We start from the raw sequence: 13,180 nt of genomic DNA, 5'->3' as shown, positions 1-13,180 counted from the left end.
TCTCTGCCTTTAAGATGTCAGTGCAAGACAAGGCTCTCGACAAAACTGCAAAGGGCAGCTTTTTAGCGTCATGTTACCCTTAACTGTTTGCTTTTAAACTTAACATAGCAGTGAGTTGTGTTCAGTGATACTCTGGAATCACAGGCTCTAAGGCTTGCGTTGACTTTTAATGGACTATTACATTATGCTACAACTTTTTTTGGCTTCATGGTGGTTTATTTTGCAGCTATACTCAATAATAATAAAAAAAAAAGCTCAGAGATGGAATCACCAGTGTGTGTTTAATCATATTATATTGCATATTTTTGGTAAAAATGTTTGCCTAAAATCTAGGTGTAAAGTATGCCCCTACAGCATCAAGGGTTAGAATTGGGGGTTAAATCACTAAAAATGATTCCCGGGAGCGGCACCGCTGCTGCCCACTGCTCCCCTCACCTCCCAGGGGGTGAACAAGGGGATGGGTCAAATGCAGAGGACAAATTTCACCACACCTAGTGTGTGTGTGACAATCATTGGTACTTTAACTTTAACTTTAACTACATCCGGCTCACTCATCTCTAGGTATGTTTTACATTTTAACGTATACTAGTACCAAATCGGTACTTTACAAACGGTGCTGGTACCTAAACCGGTACTAACAAGAAATTAAAACTTTGCATGTTATGCTATGTCAAAGTAGATTTTTTTCATGCATCTCTTGATTATGCAGGTTGGCCTCATATATGCAGCTTCACCACATTCAGTATAGTCTCAGCAATGACTCACGCCATCACTGCTGTTGCCGCACCAGCCTGCCTTTAGAAGTAAAAACTACAAAGCTGTGTCGAGAATAGCGCACCACAGTTGACTCTGCTGGACTGAGAACTACTGTCTGACTTGCCATGTTTGAGTTTGTAAATGTCACAATCACACAGTGAGAGGAAATAGGCAAAGTAGCCGACAACAAGCGGCTTTGTCAGGAAGTGGCTTAAAGCGTTTATATGTCGTCAACATGTTTGTTGCAGGCAGAGAAAGCCGAGGGCTACATTGACCTCACCAACTTCATGATAGACCGAGCCATAGAGTGCAAGAAGAAACAGTAAGCTTAAACATTTTTTCCCTCAGCCTCCTTTAATTTTCAATCCCTGGTGACACACTTATATTGAATCTAGTGATAAAGAGGCCCATTATTTGACATGTACTAATTTGATCGCATCCATGTGCTCAGTTTTACATTCCAATGTTCTTTTGTCTAGTGCGTTCAAAGCTTGCCACCCGCAAGTCATGACGTTTTATTTCGCTGCTGAGAGCCAGGAAGAAATGAACTTGTAAGTAATACCAACAACACACAATGATACTAGTATCCAAAAGATACATCAAATACAATGAAATGTTTGTAAACACCCTCTGTGGTATTTGTGTGTTTTTGTGTTTTGTAGGTGGTTGAATAAGCTAGGGCTTGCCTCCATTCATTATGAGTCGACAGCACCAAACACAGCAGCTGGTAAGCTACATAAATTATTTTTCCTGTTGATTTAAGGTTATTTTTCACTCATTCTAACATATAACTTTCTTGCTAATTCAATAGATAAATATTTCCAAAACAATCCTATAAATACAGACTTAGTAAATCAATTTAGTGAGGTGACTTTAAGACAGACTAAAAGTGGAACCAACAAAGTGCTACAGCTCAGAATCAAATTGTAAAGTTATTTAATTTAACATTCTACAATTATTATTATGTAAGACAGTTAAACACTTAAAAAAAAATGAAATGACGTGGAGGCTTAAATTTGTTTGTCTATTCTAGTTAATATTTTTTTAACTGACAATGTAAAAATTGTACAAATACAAATAGGAAAATGATTTTTAAAAATTGTATTTAAAAACATTTAGGCCTATTTTGACAATTGTGAAAGGGGGAAAAAAAAGTTAGCCATTGTTGTCTTTGATTAGTGATGATAGGTACAGCAGCTAATTAGTTGAACGGTCGGTCACGAGTTATGTGCTGGTACTACCAGCTTAGGCTGCACAATCAATTGAATTTCAATCACGATCACAATTTTGGCCTTTTATGATTAAATGAGCGTGAACATCGGCAACGTTAACAAGCAGGCTTCGCAGCATATCAAATCAAGCACTTTCACTACAGTCAGCCAACCACTAGGGGGCGAATGAAAGACATTGGATTTATGTGAGAGTGAGTGAGTAAGGAACAAAAGGGTCAGTATATTGGCTAGTAGCCAGTAGAGCCTAAAAATATTAAGAAAAATAAATGCATTATCACATCAGTACCCTCCCCTCCCGGAAGGTTATATTCACAGGGTGCCAACAGGAACGCATTTTAAACATGGAACACGCCTGCACGCCTCACCGTTTTCAAAGCAACCACCTGCTTGTTCCCCGAAACTCAGAAATGCTCCAGCGCAGAGGAACCAAAGCTTACACAAAGATGCGTTGCACAAGGTGCACATCCAAACAAATCAGCGAGTTGCGGCCACACATTAAGTGCTAACACCTCTGCCCTTCTTTCCTCAACCGTCATCGCTTGCCCGCAGCATGACGCTAACAGTCCAAATAGAGTGGTGGTTGGATACAGAGTTGACCACCATGTGCGCAAAGCCCCGACAAAAGGACAAAATGGAAAGTGCAGTAAAAATATATTTTACATTGATACAAATAACCGTGATTATTATCTTGGCCATAATCGTGCAGCCCTATTACCAGCTAAACCGCAGAAACCGAAGAAAAAGTTAAATTTCCTTCAATGCTGGCTCTAGTAAAGTAAGAGCATGGACATCAAGCAGTAATTGCTTGTATGTCATGTTTGGAGGTCATGCATGATTCTAGTTTAAGCTCTGTACGACTTAATGAACATATTTTCCCTGCAATGACAAGAATGTTCACTTTCAGAGTGTTACAGTGAAGCCAGTGACCAAGAAGAAGCTGAAAACACAGAGATACCTCCACCACCATACACCATGGATGTGTCTGGTCCCCCTGGTAGGACACATCAGGTCAGTGCCACACTTGGAGCAAATATGCTAACTTAAAATAAGGCGTGTCAAATAATGGCGTTGATTAATTACAGTCATATGGAGAGCACTATGTTTTTTGAATGACGTTAATCGAATGTTTAATCTCTAACGTTACTGCCTCTGTATGCCTGCGGGTTACCTCGCCGTCTTCTTGTGCTTGACTGGGAGCAGCAACAGTACCGCCAAGCGGCATGAAGATAGTATGTAGCCACAGCGAAAAAGAGGTCTCACTCTGTCCCGAGACTGATGTTTTAATACATTTATTTGTTTATTTGTTAAATCTGTTCCTTTAAGATTAAAGATTAAAGATTTGGTGAAATTTGTCCTCTTAAAGCACCTTTGGTAACAGATATGCTAGTGCTGTGATTGATGGCTCTGTTTTATTTATTTTCCATAATCTGAAGCAACCAGTTCAACATTCAATAATTATTGCTCAGAAAATGGTTCTTACCTAGCACTTTATATGAACCTGATGTTTTATTGTTTTAAATAAAACATATGTTAGAGCCTGTTAAAAACAATAAATTATATCTATCTTTATAATAATGTAATACTTTTGAACAAAAATACTTCAAGTTGAGGGCTTTTCTCAGCATTCTTTACTTAAATAGATTACAGATCAAAATTCATTATTGGCTCATTTTTAATCGCTAGACTGCACTACTTAGAATAACTTTTAACCTTGATTATCTTGGTTCTCTAGGGCGCTCTTCCCCAACCATACTCCTCCACGGTCCCCAGTGAAGCAAATGGCTCGCACTCCTCACCCGTCAGTACGATGACGTCGGAGAGCTCCTCTGCCTCGTCGCTCTCCAAACAGCGTCAGTCATGGTTAGACCTGGTCGCTCAAGCGTCTCCACCTCCTGCCACTAGCGAAGTGGCAGTGGTGTGCTCAGTCCAGGTGCACTCGCATCAACCTCCATCATTAGAGGCAGAAGGCTTGGAGAGTTCAGCTCCTCCAGAGTCTGCTGACATGGGGTTTAACGAGGAAGGACCGGCAGGTGCCGAAGACATGGGTGAGTCTTTGGGTTTAAAATGTGTTAGTCAGTCCTCTGTGTATTATTGCTGATGTATTATCATCATGCTGCTGCAGGGGATCAAAGTACCAGCTCTGATGAGATGGAGAAGCTTTACATCCATCTGAAGGAAGCATGCCTCTCACCTATAGGAGACCGCAAACCATCCACTAAACGGGAATTCAGGGCCTCCTTTATAAAGCGCTGCAAAAACCACACTGTCAATGATAAACTGCATCTGATCAGGACGCTGAACAGCACGTTGAAGGTACATCTTGTCGTCCTATTATGCTTTCTTTTTTTTTTATATATTTATATTTTGTAGTACTCAACAGGTTATATTCCCTTTTTTTCTGTTCCATCCCAGTCCAAACAGGCAGATCTGCAGGCACTAGATCAGGTGCTGTCCAACCCTGAGCTTACCTCAGTCAGGTTCAGAGAATGGAAGGAAGCCAACGCGCCTTTGGTGTACGAAATTTGTGTGCAAAGTGACCAGCAGGCAGCGTCAGATGCCCCACAAGATGCAGAGGCCGCCATTGCTGTTCCTGTGGCAGAGACCAGTTTATAAATACTGCTCAGGACTTTGAACTTATCACATGTGAGACTACTGTAGACTTTAAGCTCTTTTTAACCAGCAAATGGATCCTACATGGAAAGACTTTGTTTTTCTTAAGTGGAATATGTGCAGTCATTGTTATTGGGCAGATCACATTAAAATGTGAAATGCATTCTATTACATTTGCTTTGTAAGATTACCAAACATTTCAAGCAATTGCTTTTATTTTGGGGCATTTTTCATGACCAGGTTCATTTGATTTTCTACATCAAAACACTTTTGTTTGTCATCTCTACTTAGATGGCATCAGTAGCAACCATGTTTTTAAATGCTCTCACTCATATGGGTGCCATGCACCTTTTTATGCCTGTTACAGGAAAACCACAGATTAAATATGTATAATAATTCTTAACCATTTTAAGTGTTAGGTTAATAAAACTGTTTGGATGATGTAAGACTATTTTCTTCAATGTAATCTAATTATAGTACCGGTACTGTCCAATACAGTATACTGTACTTTGAATGTAAACACCTGTAAATTCAACCTGGCAAATATTTAAATTGTAATCCAACACAACCCACCAACATCCAAAAAACAGTTTTCAAGATTTTAATCACGTGTAAAATATTTCTTGATGCAAGACAGGATGCTGTATTTTTTTCCTCATAAACATTGATTATTCTGCATATTTGTGATATTTCCATTTGTATTATAATAGCTGATGTTTAGTGATTGTATTTGCATGTTAATAAACCATGACACAATTAAATTATTTTCTACATCAAGAACGATTCAGATTGCAGTATAAAAAAAAACCTGGAAACGTTATGACATTGTAGTTACACCAAGCCGCCGCTTGGGGGTGTGAGTATCTGCAGTTTCCTTCTGAGCCTGTGCGCCATATTGGATGTCTCCTCCATCTCACCAGACGTCGAGCATGCACGTCTCTAACCTGTTATTGAAATAAGTCATCCCAGAGCCGGAACACAGCACCATGGAGGCCGTGAAATCCTTCAACAACGAGGTCAGTTGGAAAATCCTCGCAAATAACAAAATGACGAGTAGCCGATATCTTCCATTTGTGAGCCGACGTGAAAGCTAGTTAGCCGAAGCTAACAAAGTAATGTCACACACAAGGCCGCGTAACTACATTGATGCAAAAATATTGTGGTAATACGAGGACGCACTAAGAGTGTCTGAAAATGAATGTGATAGCTACGTAATATTTGCTTTGTATTATAACAAGGTTTTTACACCGCCTGCTGTTAGCGTTATTAAGCTACAAGTTAGCTAACCCGCCTCAGTGGCGAGATAACACAGGGAGCTACCCAGCTAGCTGAAGCATCACTTACTTCTATACAGATTACTGCACTGGCACATTGTGACAGAAATAACATGGTGAGCTCTCAGAAAATCTCAAAACAAATGAACAATAATCAGCCATTAGTCGCTCGGTCAAATCGAAGGTAGAGGTCACCCAGCACACCCCATAAATATTAACTCCTCATACGTGATGTGATGTCCCAACCAGCCAAAGTTTGACTTTTAATTTATATTTAGCAAATATAATACATACAATCATATAAAGCCATTGCAAACTAGCAAATATAATACATACAATCATATAAAGCCATTGTAAACCAACGTGTCCCTTATTAATACATAAATGTTCATAAAGTTTGAAGGAATACATGTTATGACATGTTGTCATATTAGACATTATAATTTGATGACCAGTGATCCACTCTCCTATTTTGGTTTTGCAGCTGTACTCGTTGAATGAGTACAAGCCGCCCATCTCCAAGGCCAAGATGACCCAAATCACCAAGTCCGGCATCAAGGCTATAAAAGTGAGTATGCACAATTGAGGCATTAGGTGCGGTATTTGGAATAAAGTTTGCAACGGAGCAGCATCTAATTATTTTAGCTATATCCTGGATTGAGTCATCATTTGTATTAATTTGGGGCATCCTTCAATACTATTAATAACCACAATAGTTGCTAAAAAGTAAAGCAAATTAGGCAAATATAGTTGTTTTTATTTGATATGAAAACAGGTGTACATACATTTGATTTTCAATAGTAGTGGTGGTAATCGTATTCTAATAGTTTGCCAATGATAACTCAGTATTTCAGGGGGGGAAATCCACATACATGACAATGCCTATGTAAAATGATGAAGTTTACACACAAAAAACAAAGTAAATAAAGAGGTGAAATAACTGAATACAAAATACACTTTTCTACCTTTACCATATAAATCTATTGAAATAAAAAGTTGATTTGTTGATACATTTTCACAACCAATGTGTATGTTTGGCAGTGCTATTCAACCGGCAGCCCGGCAATGACACGATACAGGCCCCCCCGAGTTCAGTTCAAAACTTGGGAGACAAACATCTTTGCAGAAAATTCCTAAAAAACACATTAGCGTGCTCCTGTTGAAAATAGGAACTTGGACCACTTTAAAGGCCTACTGAAATGACATTGTTTTATTTAAACGGGGATAGCAGATCTATTCTATGTGTCATACTTGATCATTTTGCGATATTGCCATATTTTTGCTGAAAGGATTTAGTATAGAACAACAACGATAAAGATTGCAACTTTTTTTATCTGATAAAAAAAGGCTTGCCCCTACCGGAAGTAGCGTGACGTAGTCAATTGAACATATACGCAAAGTTCCCTATTGTTTACAATGATGGCCGCATGAAGTGAGAGAGATTCGGACAGAGAAAGCGACGATTTCCCCATTAATTTGAGCGAGGATGAAGAAAGATTTGTGGATGAGTAAAGTGCAAGTGAAGGACTAGTGGGGAGTGGAAGCGATTCAGATAGGGAAGATGCTGTGAGAGCCGGGGGTGACCTGATATTCAGCTGGAAATGACTAAAACAGTAAATAAACACAAGACATATATATACTCTATTAGCCACAACACAACCAGGCTTATATTTAATATGCCACAAATTAATCCCACATAAAAACACCTAGGTGTTTGCTCGAGCTGGTAATATGGACGGGATCCCGTATATATAACCAGCCAATACAATTCAAACACCTGCACAACACACACACTCACTCAGCCCAAAGAACCGTTCACCTAACCCAAGGTTCATAAAGCTTATATATTTAACCAAAGTTACGTACATGACACGCACGTACGGGCAAGCAATCAAATGTTTGGAAGCGCGCGGGTGGGACCTGATATTCAGCTGGGACCTGATATTCAGCTGGGAATGACTACAACAGTAAATAAACACAAGACATATATATACTCTTATTAGCCACAACACAACCAGGCTTATATTTAATATGCCACAAATTAATCCCGCATAACAAACACCTAGGTGTTTGTTATGCTAGCTACTAGCTACTAGCTCTAGCTAGTTATAGCAAGCGATCAAATGTTTGGAAGCGTACTCACGGTATCGCGTCTGCGTCTGTTAACGAAGTCAAAATCCTCCTGGTAAGAGTCTCTGTTGTCCGAGTTCTTCGATCTTGACTGCATCTTTCGGGAATGTGGACAATGAAACACCGACTGTGTTGTGTTGCTGACTTCCCTCGCAAAATACTCCGCTTCGCACCGACTTTCTACTTTGCTTGCTCAGCTTCTTTCTCCGTAATGCAAATAACAAATTGCAACAGATTCACCAACACAGATGTCCAGAATACTGTGGAATAATGAGATGAAAACAGCTATTTCGTATTGGCTTCAATGGGGAAGCTATACCTGTGTTCTACTGGCTACGTCACGCGCATACGTCATCCTCAAAGGCGTTTTGAACCGGAAGTTCCCCGGGAAATTAAAAATTGCACTTTATGATGGATGGATGGAAGTTAACCCGGCCGTATTGGCATGTGTTGCAATGTTAAGATTTCATCATTGATATATAAACTATCAGACTGCGTGGTCGGTAGTAGTGGGTTTTAGTAGGCCTTTAAACACATTGGCAGATTTTTTGCATTGAAATTTTAACCTCGCTAGCAAACAGAACACTGGGGTCCAAACTTGTGATTTACTTAACTGAGGGGGTCCTCAAGGCACCCCTTGAGTCCTCTCCTTTATGGCAGTTACAAATGTTTTCCGTAATGTGATTTTCGTAACTAAGGTGTTGTTATAACTAGTCAGAAGTCATTTGTTTAACTTCTTTAGTTATGCTTGCGGTGATCCTCAAGATTCCATCTTTGGTCCTCTCTTTTTCATCCTGTGGGCTATTCAACTGGTGGCCTGCGAGTTCACTTGAAAAAAACTTATGAGACAAACATTTTTGCAGCAGATTTTTAAGGTATCTGCGGGGTCTTAAAAAGTCTTAGATCCAACAATTTTAATTTAAGGTCTTAAAATTATCTTAGAATCGTATAGAAGGTCTTAAATATACTTTTGAAAGGTCTTACAAATCTTTTAACATTACTTTATTCAAACCATGCATAAACTAAAGTCTTGCTTTCAAATGTTTAGATTTTTGTGGGCGGTATAACATAACTACAAAACGGAAACAATGTCAACCTGTACTGCCCGGTCCGAATTTATCGAACACCGTTAGCTCGTTTGCTGTGCGCATGCAGTGGTGTGTTTTAACAGCTTAGCATAGCAGCGGAAAAAACTTAACAAAAGCCCACAGCAAATCCGAATTAATTGCATAAAATAGGTAACTTCCGGTTCAACAATTTGTGGCTCCAGAATGATCAATTTAATGCTTGCTTGAAGCCGGTGGATGGAAACATATAAAGTGTTTAGGGCCCGGGTGTGGAGCCATCAAACATTGCGATGAAAGTAAATGAAATGATAACGTTAAAGTAAAAAATCCGGGATAAGTCTGTGTCAAAAGATGCTGAAACGCCACTAACAATTGCACAACTCTACAAGAATCAACTTAACCCCCCAAAGGTTGGTAAAGTGGCGCCAATTGCTGAAGGTGATCAATATGAGATGTTTACTTGTGGAATCAGACTATTACATGCAGTAAGTGGTAGTAGTGTACTCACAGCAGTATAACTATAAAAAACATAATTTTCTTATTATTTGTAATATTTATTCTAATAATTTCAGATCAGCTTCTCATGACTAATTTTTTTTCCAAGTCTAGACGGCCACTGACATTAAAGCTATAAAGGTTGTCTGTTTAGTTTTTACATTCAGTTTATGGTTGGGTGAGGAAAGCAAGGAACATTTGCGAATGTCATCTTGTCATACTTAAATAAAAAATGGTCCTTGTTTATTAGCAATATGTTTTCAAAAAAACAGAACAAATTTATTCATACATCCATCGATCTATCCATCCATTTTCCGCCGCTTATCCGAATCCGGGTCGCGGGGGCAGCAGTCTAAGCGGCGATGCCCAGACTTCCCTGTCCCTGACCACCTCCCCTAGTTCAACAGGGGGTATACCAAGGCGTTCCCAGGCCAGCTGTGAGACATAGTCCCTCCAACGTGTCCTAGGTCTGCCCCGAGGCCTCCTCCCAGCTGGACATGCCTGAAACACCCCACCAGGGAGGCGTCCAGGCGGCATCCGTAGTCGATGCCCGAGCCATCTCAGCTTGCTCCTCTTGACGTGAAGGAGGCGGCTCTACTCTGAGTCTCTCCCGGATGACCAAGCTCCTCACCCTATCTCTGAGGGTGATCCCAGACATCCTGCGGACGAAACTAATTTCTGTCGCTTGTATTCGCGCTTTGTCCTTTTGGTCATTTCCCTAAAGCTTGTGACCATAGGTGAGGGTAGTCAATAGGTGGGTGCAGTCAACCCTTTTCGGGCTGAGAACCATGGCCTCAGATTTGGAGGTGCTGATCCTCATCCCAGCAGCTTCACTCTAGGCTGCAAACCTCCCCGGTGAACGCTGAAGGTCCCAGCCCGATGAAGCCAAAAGCAAAGATGCGATCCTCTGGCCACCAAACTGAAAACCCTCCATTTCCTGACTGCGTTGAGAAACTCTGTCCATAAAGATAATGAACAGCACTGGTGACAAAGGGCTGCCCTGGTTGAGTCCAACGTCCAAAACGTGTGAAAATATCACACCTGCGGTTTTTTAATGAAATATTTAAAAAAAAAAGGTATCCAAGCAACATTTGTAGAACGTGCGCCTCAGCCACAGGTACTTGCTGTTACTCTTGTCTAAAAGCCGCACTGAATTGCACGACAGGGAGACGATCAGGGGCGCCGAAACAAGCTCGCTAGTTAGTCATATTTAGCATCATCTAACTAGCTCAGTTGTTTTTGCCTGCGTTAGCTCCGCGAGCCACAACATTGTCGGCTTTCTTCTTTGCTGCTAATCATATTTGGATGATTACAATCCGAACACTGTTAGTTCTGAACCAGTTGTAGTTCTAGATAGGGCTGCAACTAACAATTAATTTGATAATCGATTAATCTGTCAATTATTACTTTGATTAATCGATTAATAATCGGATAAAAGAGACAAACTACATTTCTGTCCTTTCCAGTATTTTATTGGGGAAAATACAGCATACTGGCACCATACTTATTTTGTTTATTGTTTCTCAGCTGTTTGTAAATGTTGCACTTTATAAATAAAGGTTTATTAAAAAAAAATAGCCTCTGCGCATAGCATAGATCCAACGAATCGATGACTAAATTAATCGGCAACTATTTTTTTAATTGATTTCATGGATAAGTTGTTGCAGCCCTAATTCTACAGCATTTTTTAGTAGCCAGCGAGAAGGTATATGTTTAATGTGACTGATGTAAACAGAGGTCACAACACTAGAGGTATATTACCCCAGGGGGTGTGGCTATAGGATAGAGTTGCCAAATGCGAAGAGTTTTCGAAGTTCTTTGCATGCATGTTATATAATTTTACATTACAAATTTAAATGATAGTAATGTTAGTAAATTAGCTACTAAAAAACTTGAAATTCTGTGGTACATTACATGGGACATTTAAGTGTAAAAAAGACACCCAAAAAAGGATGGTAAATGAGAATAAATCTAAAGGTAGAATGGTGTTCAAAAGCACCCAATCGCAGGAAATGTAGTCTTGATTTTCAAAATGTTCTTTTGTGGCTTGCGTGGCAGTACTTGGTGCCAATATAAATTTTCCTTTATTTTTTGTCAGTTTTCCTCTTTTTTTCCTCAAAGGGTGCTCATATGCCTGTGTCTAATGGTGATAAGTTTTGTGGTTAATGTCAACAAAAATCTTAATTGTTTTTATGTCATGTCTCGTACAAATGGGCACTTACGTTTTCACCTCTGTATTATCCTGTTCGGCACAGATACAGACTACGCTGTCCCTTTTAAATTGAACACCATTACTGTAGATCCTCTTGTAAGGTCAGACAATAGTGAGCTCATAAAAATAAAAGCTGGAAGCAACTCTGTTGGCTCTCTTTTTTAGCCGATGATGAGAATGTCACATGATGGGGAAAGTTAATACGCTCTTCATCATGATTTGTCTTCTTGTAGAACCTGAGTGATTCCAGTACATACAGTACATTTCAATTCCCAGCTGCACCTCGTTCAAACAGTAATTTTTGCTTGCAGTGACGGTCCGAAGTAAATTATAACTCCTCCCACATTGCGCTCCATTTATTGTTAAAAGTAACAAATCTATCAACATTAACACCAGTGACACGCAAGTGACAGACCAACAGACGGCCTTTTTATGTAGCGTTGTGAAGTTGTATTAAACCAACATGAATTTAGAGCACTTAACACTCGCTGTGGACGAGAGCGATCAAACTTTTAGGTGTGAAGGATGAAGTTGGCACAGTTGGTAATGCCATGAAAGAGGACTGATTATTAGCGATTGTGCTCTAGTATGTAAAACCAACTCCTCTTACCTGTTGGTACCTGTTTTTGTGTATTTCGGCTCCCTATAAGTTGCAAAAATGTGAAATCAGACCATGCATGGCGGAGATTTTTGTAAAAAGATCTGGCTTGCTTCCAAACTTGCTCAAAATGGGCCGTTTGGAATTTGAGACTATAGTGAAATATTTTGCCTTAGTTATGTCAGCAGATACCTCCATATGTGGTAGTTTTAGGCAAGGCAAGGCAAGGCAACTTTATTTGTATAGCGCTTTTCATACACAAGGCAGACTCAAAGTGCTTCACAGACAACAAAGTGAAATGAAAGAAAATAAAAGCAAAATTAAAATGCAGACAATAAAAATAAAAACAGTGCAGACGTTAAAAGTTAAAAGATTAAAAGATTTAGCTGAAAGCTAAGGTGAACATAAAAGTCTTCAGTCTAGTTTTAAAAGTAGTGAGAGTTGGGGAGAGTCTGACATCTTCAGGAAGTTTATTCCAGCTATTTGTTGCATAGTGACTGAATGATGCTCTCCCCTGATTTGAGTTTACTCTTGGAACCGCTAACAGATTGGTCTCAGAAGATCTTAGTGATCTAGAGGGCTTATATAGTGGGAGCATATCAGTGATATACTTGGGCCCTAGACCATGTAGTGATTTATATGTGAGCAGGAGGATTTTGAAATCAATTCTCTGATGTACAGGGAGCCAATGTAAGGATTTAAGAATTGATGTAATGTGCTCACATTTTTTGGTCTTTGTTAGAACTCTAGCAGCAGCGTTCTGAACAAGCTGTAGCTGCCTGACAGTTTTTTTGGGAAGACCTGCA

At 39.7% G+C, this 13,180-nt stretch overlaps 2 protein-coding genes across 9 annotated transcripts in view; both read left to right on the top strand.

Annotated features, from left to right (window-relative positions):
* Positions 1–5,262, top strand: part of LOC133646107 (connector enhancer of kinase suppressor of ras 3-like) — a 127,662-nt gene extending 122,400 nt beyond the window's left edge. For all 6 annotated transcript variants that reach the window (XM_062041120.1, XM_062041126.1, XM_062041123.1 and 3 more), the window contains 7 exons: positions 1,005–1,078; positions 1,236–1,307; positions 1,419–1,483; positions 2,893–2,996; positions 3,721–4,033; positions 4,111–4,301; positions 4,401–5,262. In XM_062041120.1, coding sequence (XP_061897104.1) covers positions 1,005–1,078; positions 1,236–1,307; positions 1,419–1,483; positions 2,893–2,996; positions 3,721–4,033; positions 4,111–4,301; positions 4,401–4,601 — 1,020 coding nt within the window. In that variant the 3' untranslated portion in view covers positions 4,602–5,262. The remainder of the gene's footprint in view (positions 1–1,004; positions 1,079–1,235; positions 1,308–1,418; positions 1,484–2,892; positions 2,997–3,720; positions 4,034–4,110; positions 4,302–4,400) is intronic.
* A 208-nt stretch (positions 5,263–5,470) lies between these two features.
* Positions 5,471–13,180, top strand: part of LOC133646104 (SR-related and CTD-associated factor 8-like) — a 91,904-nt gene continuing 84,194 nt past the window's right edge. Inside the window, exons 1-2 of one of the 3 annotated variants that reach the window (XM_062041116.1) lie at positions 5,471–5,614; positions 6,357–6,440. In XM_062041116.1, coding sequence (XP_061897100.1) covers positions 5,585–5,614; positions 6,357–6,440 — 114 coding nt within the window. In that variant the 5' untranslated portion in view covers positions 5,471–5,584. The remainder of the gene's footprint in view (positions 5,615–6,356; positions 6,441–13,180) is intronic. The other 2 variants (XM_062041117.1, XM_062041118.1) reach the window with 2 other exon arrangements.

Source organism: Entelurus aequoreus, linkage group LG03 (assembly GCF_033978785.1).
Source record: "Entelurus aequoreus isolate RoL-2023_Sb linkage group LG03, RoL_Eaeq_v1.1, whole genome shotgun sequence".
NCBI classification, from domain to species: Eukaryota; Metazoa; Chordata; class Actinopteri; order Syngnathiformes; family Syngnathidae; genus Entelurus; species Entelurus aequoreus.
Note: the sequence above shows the minus strand (reverse complement) of the source record. Positions and strands in the feature narration are given on the sequence as shown.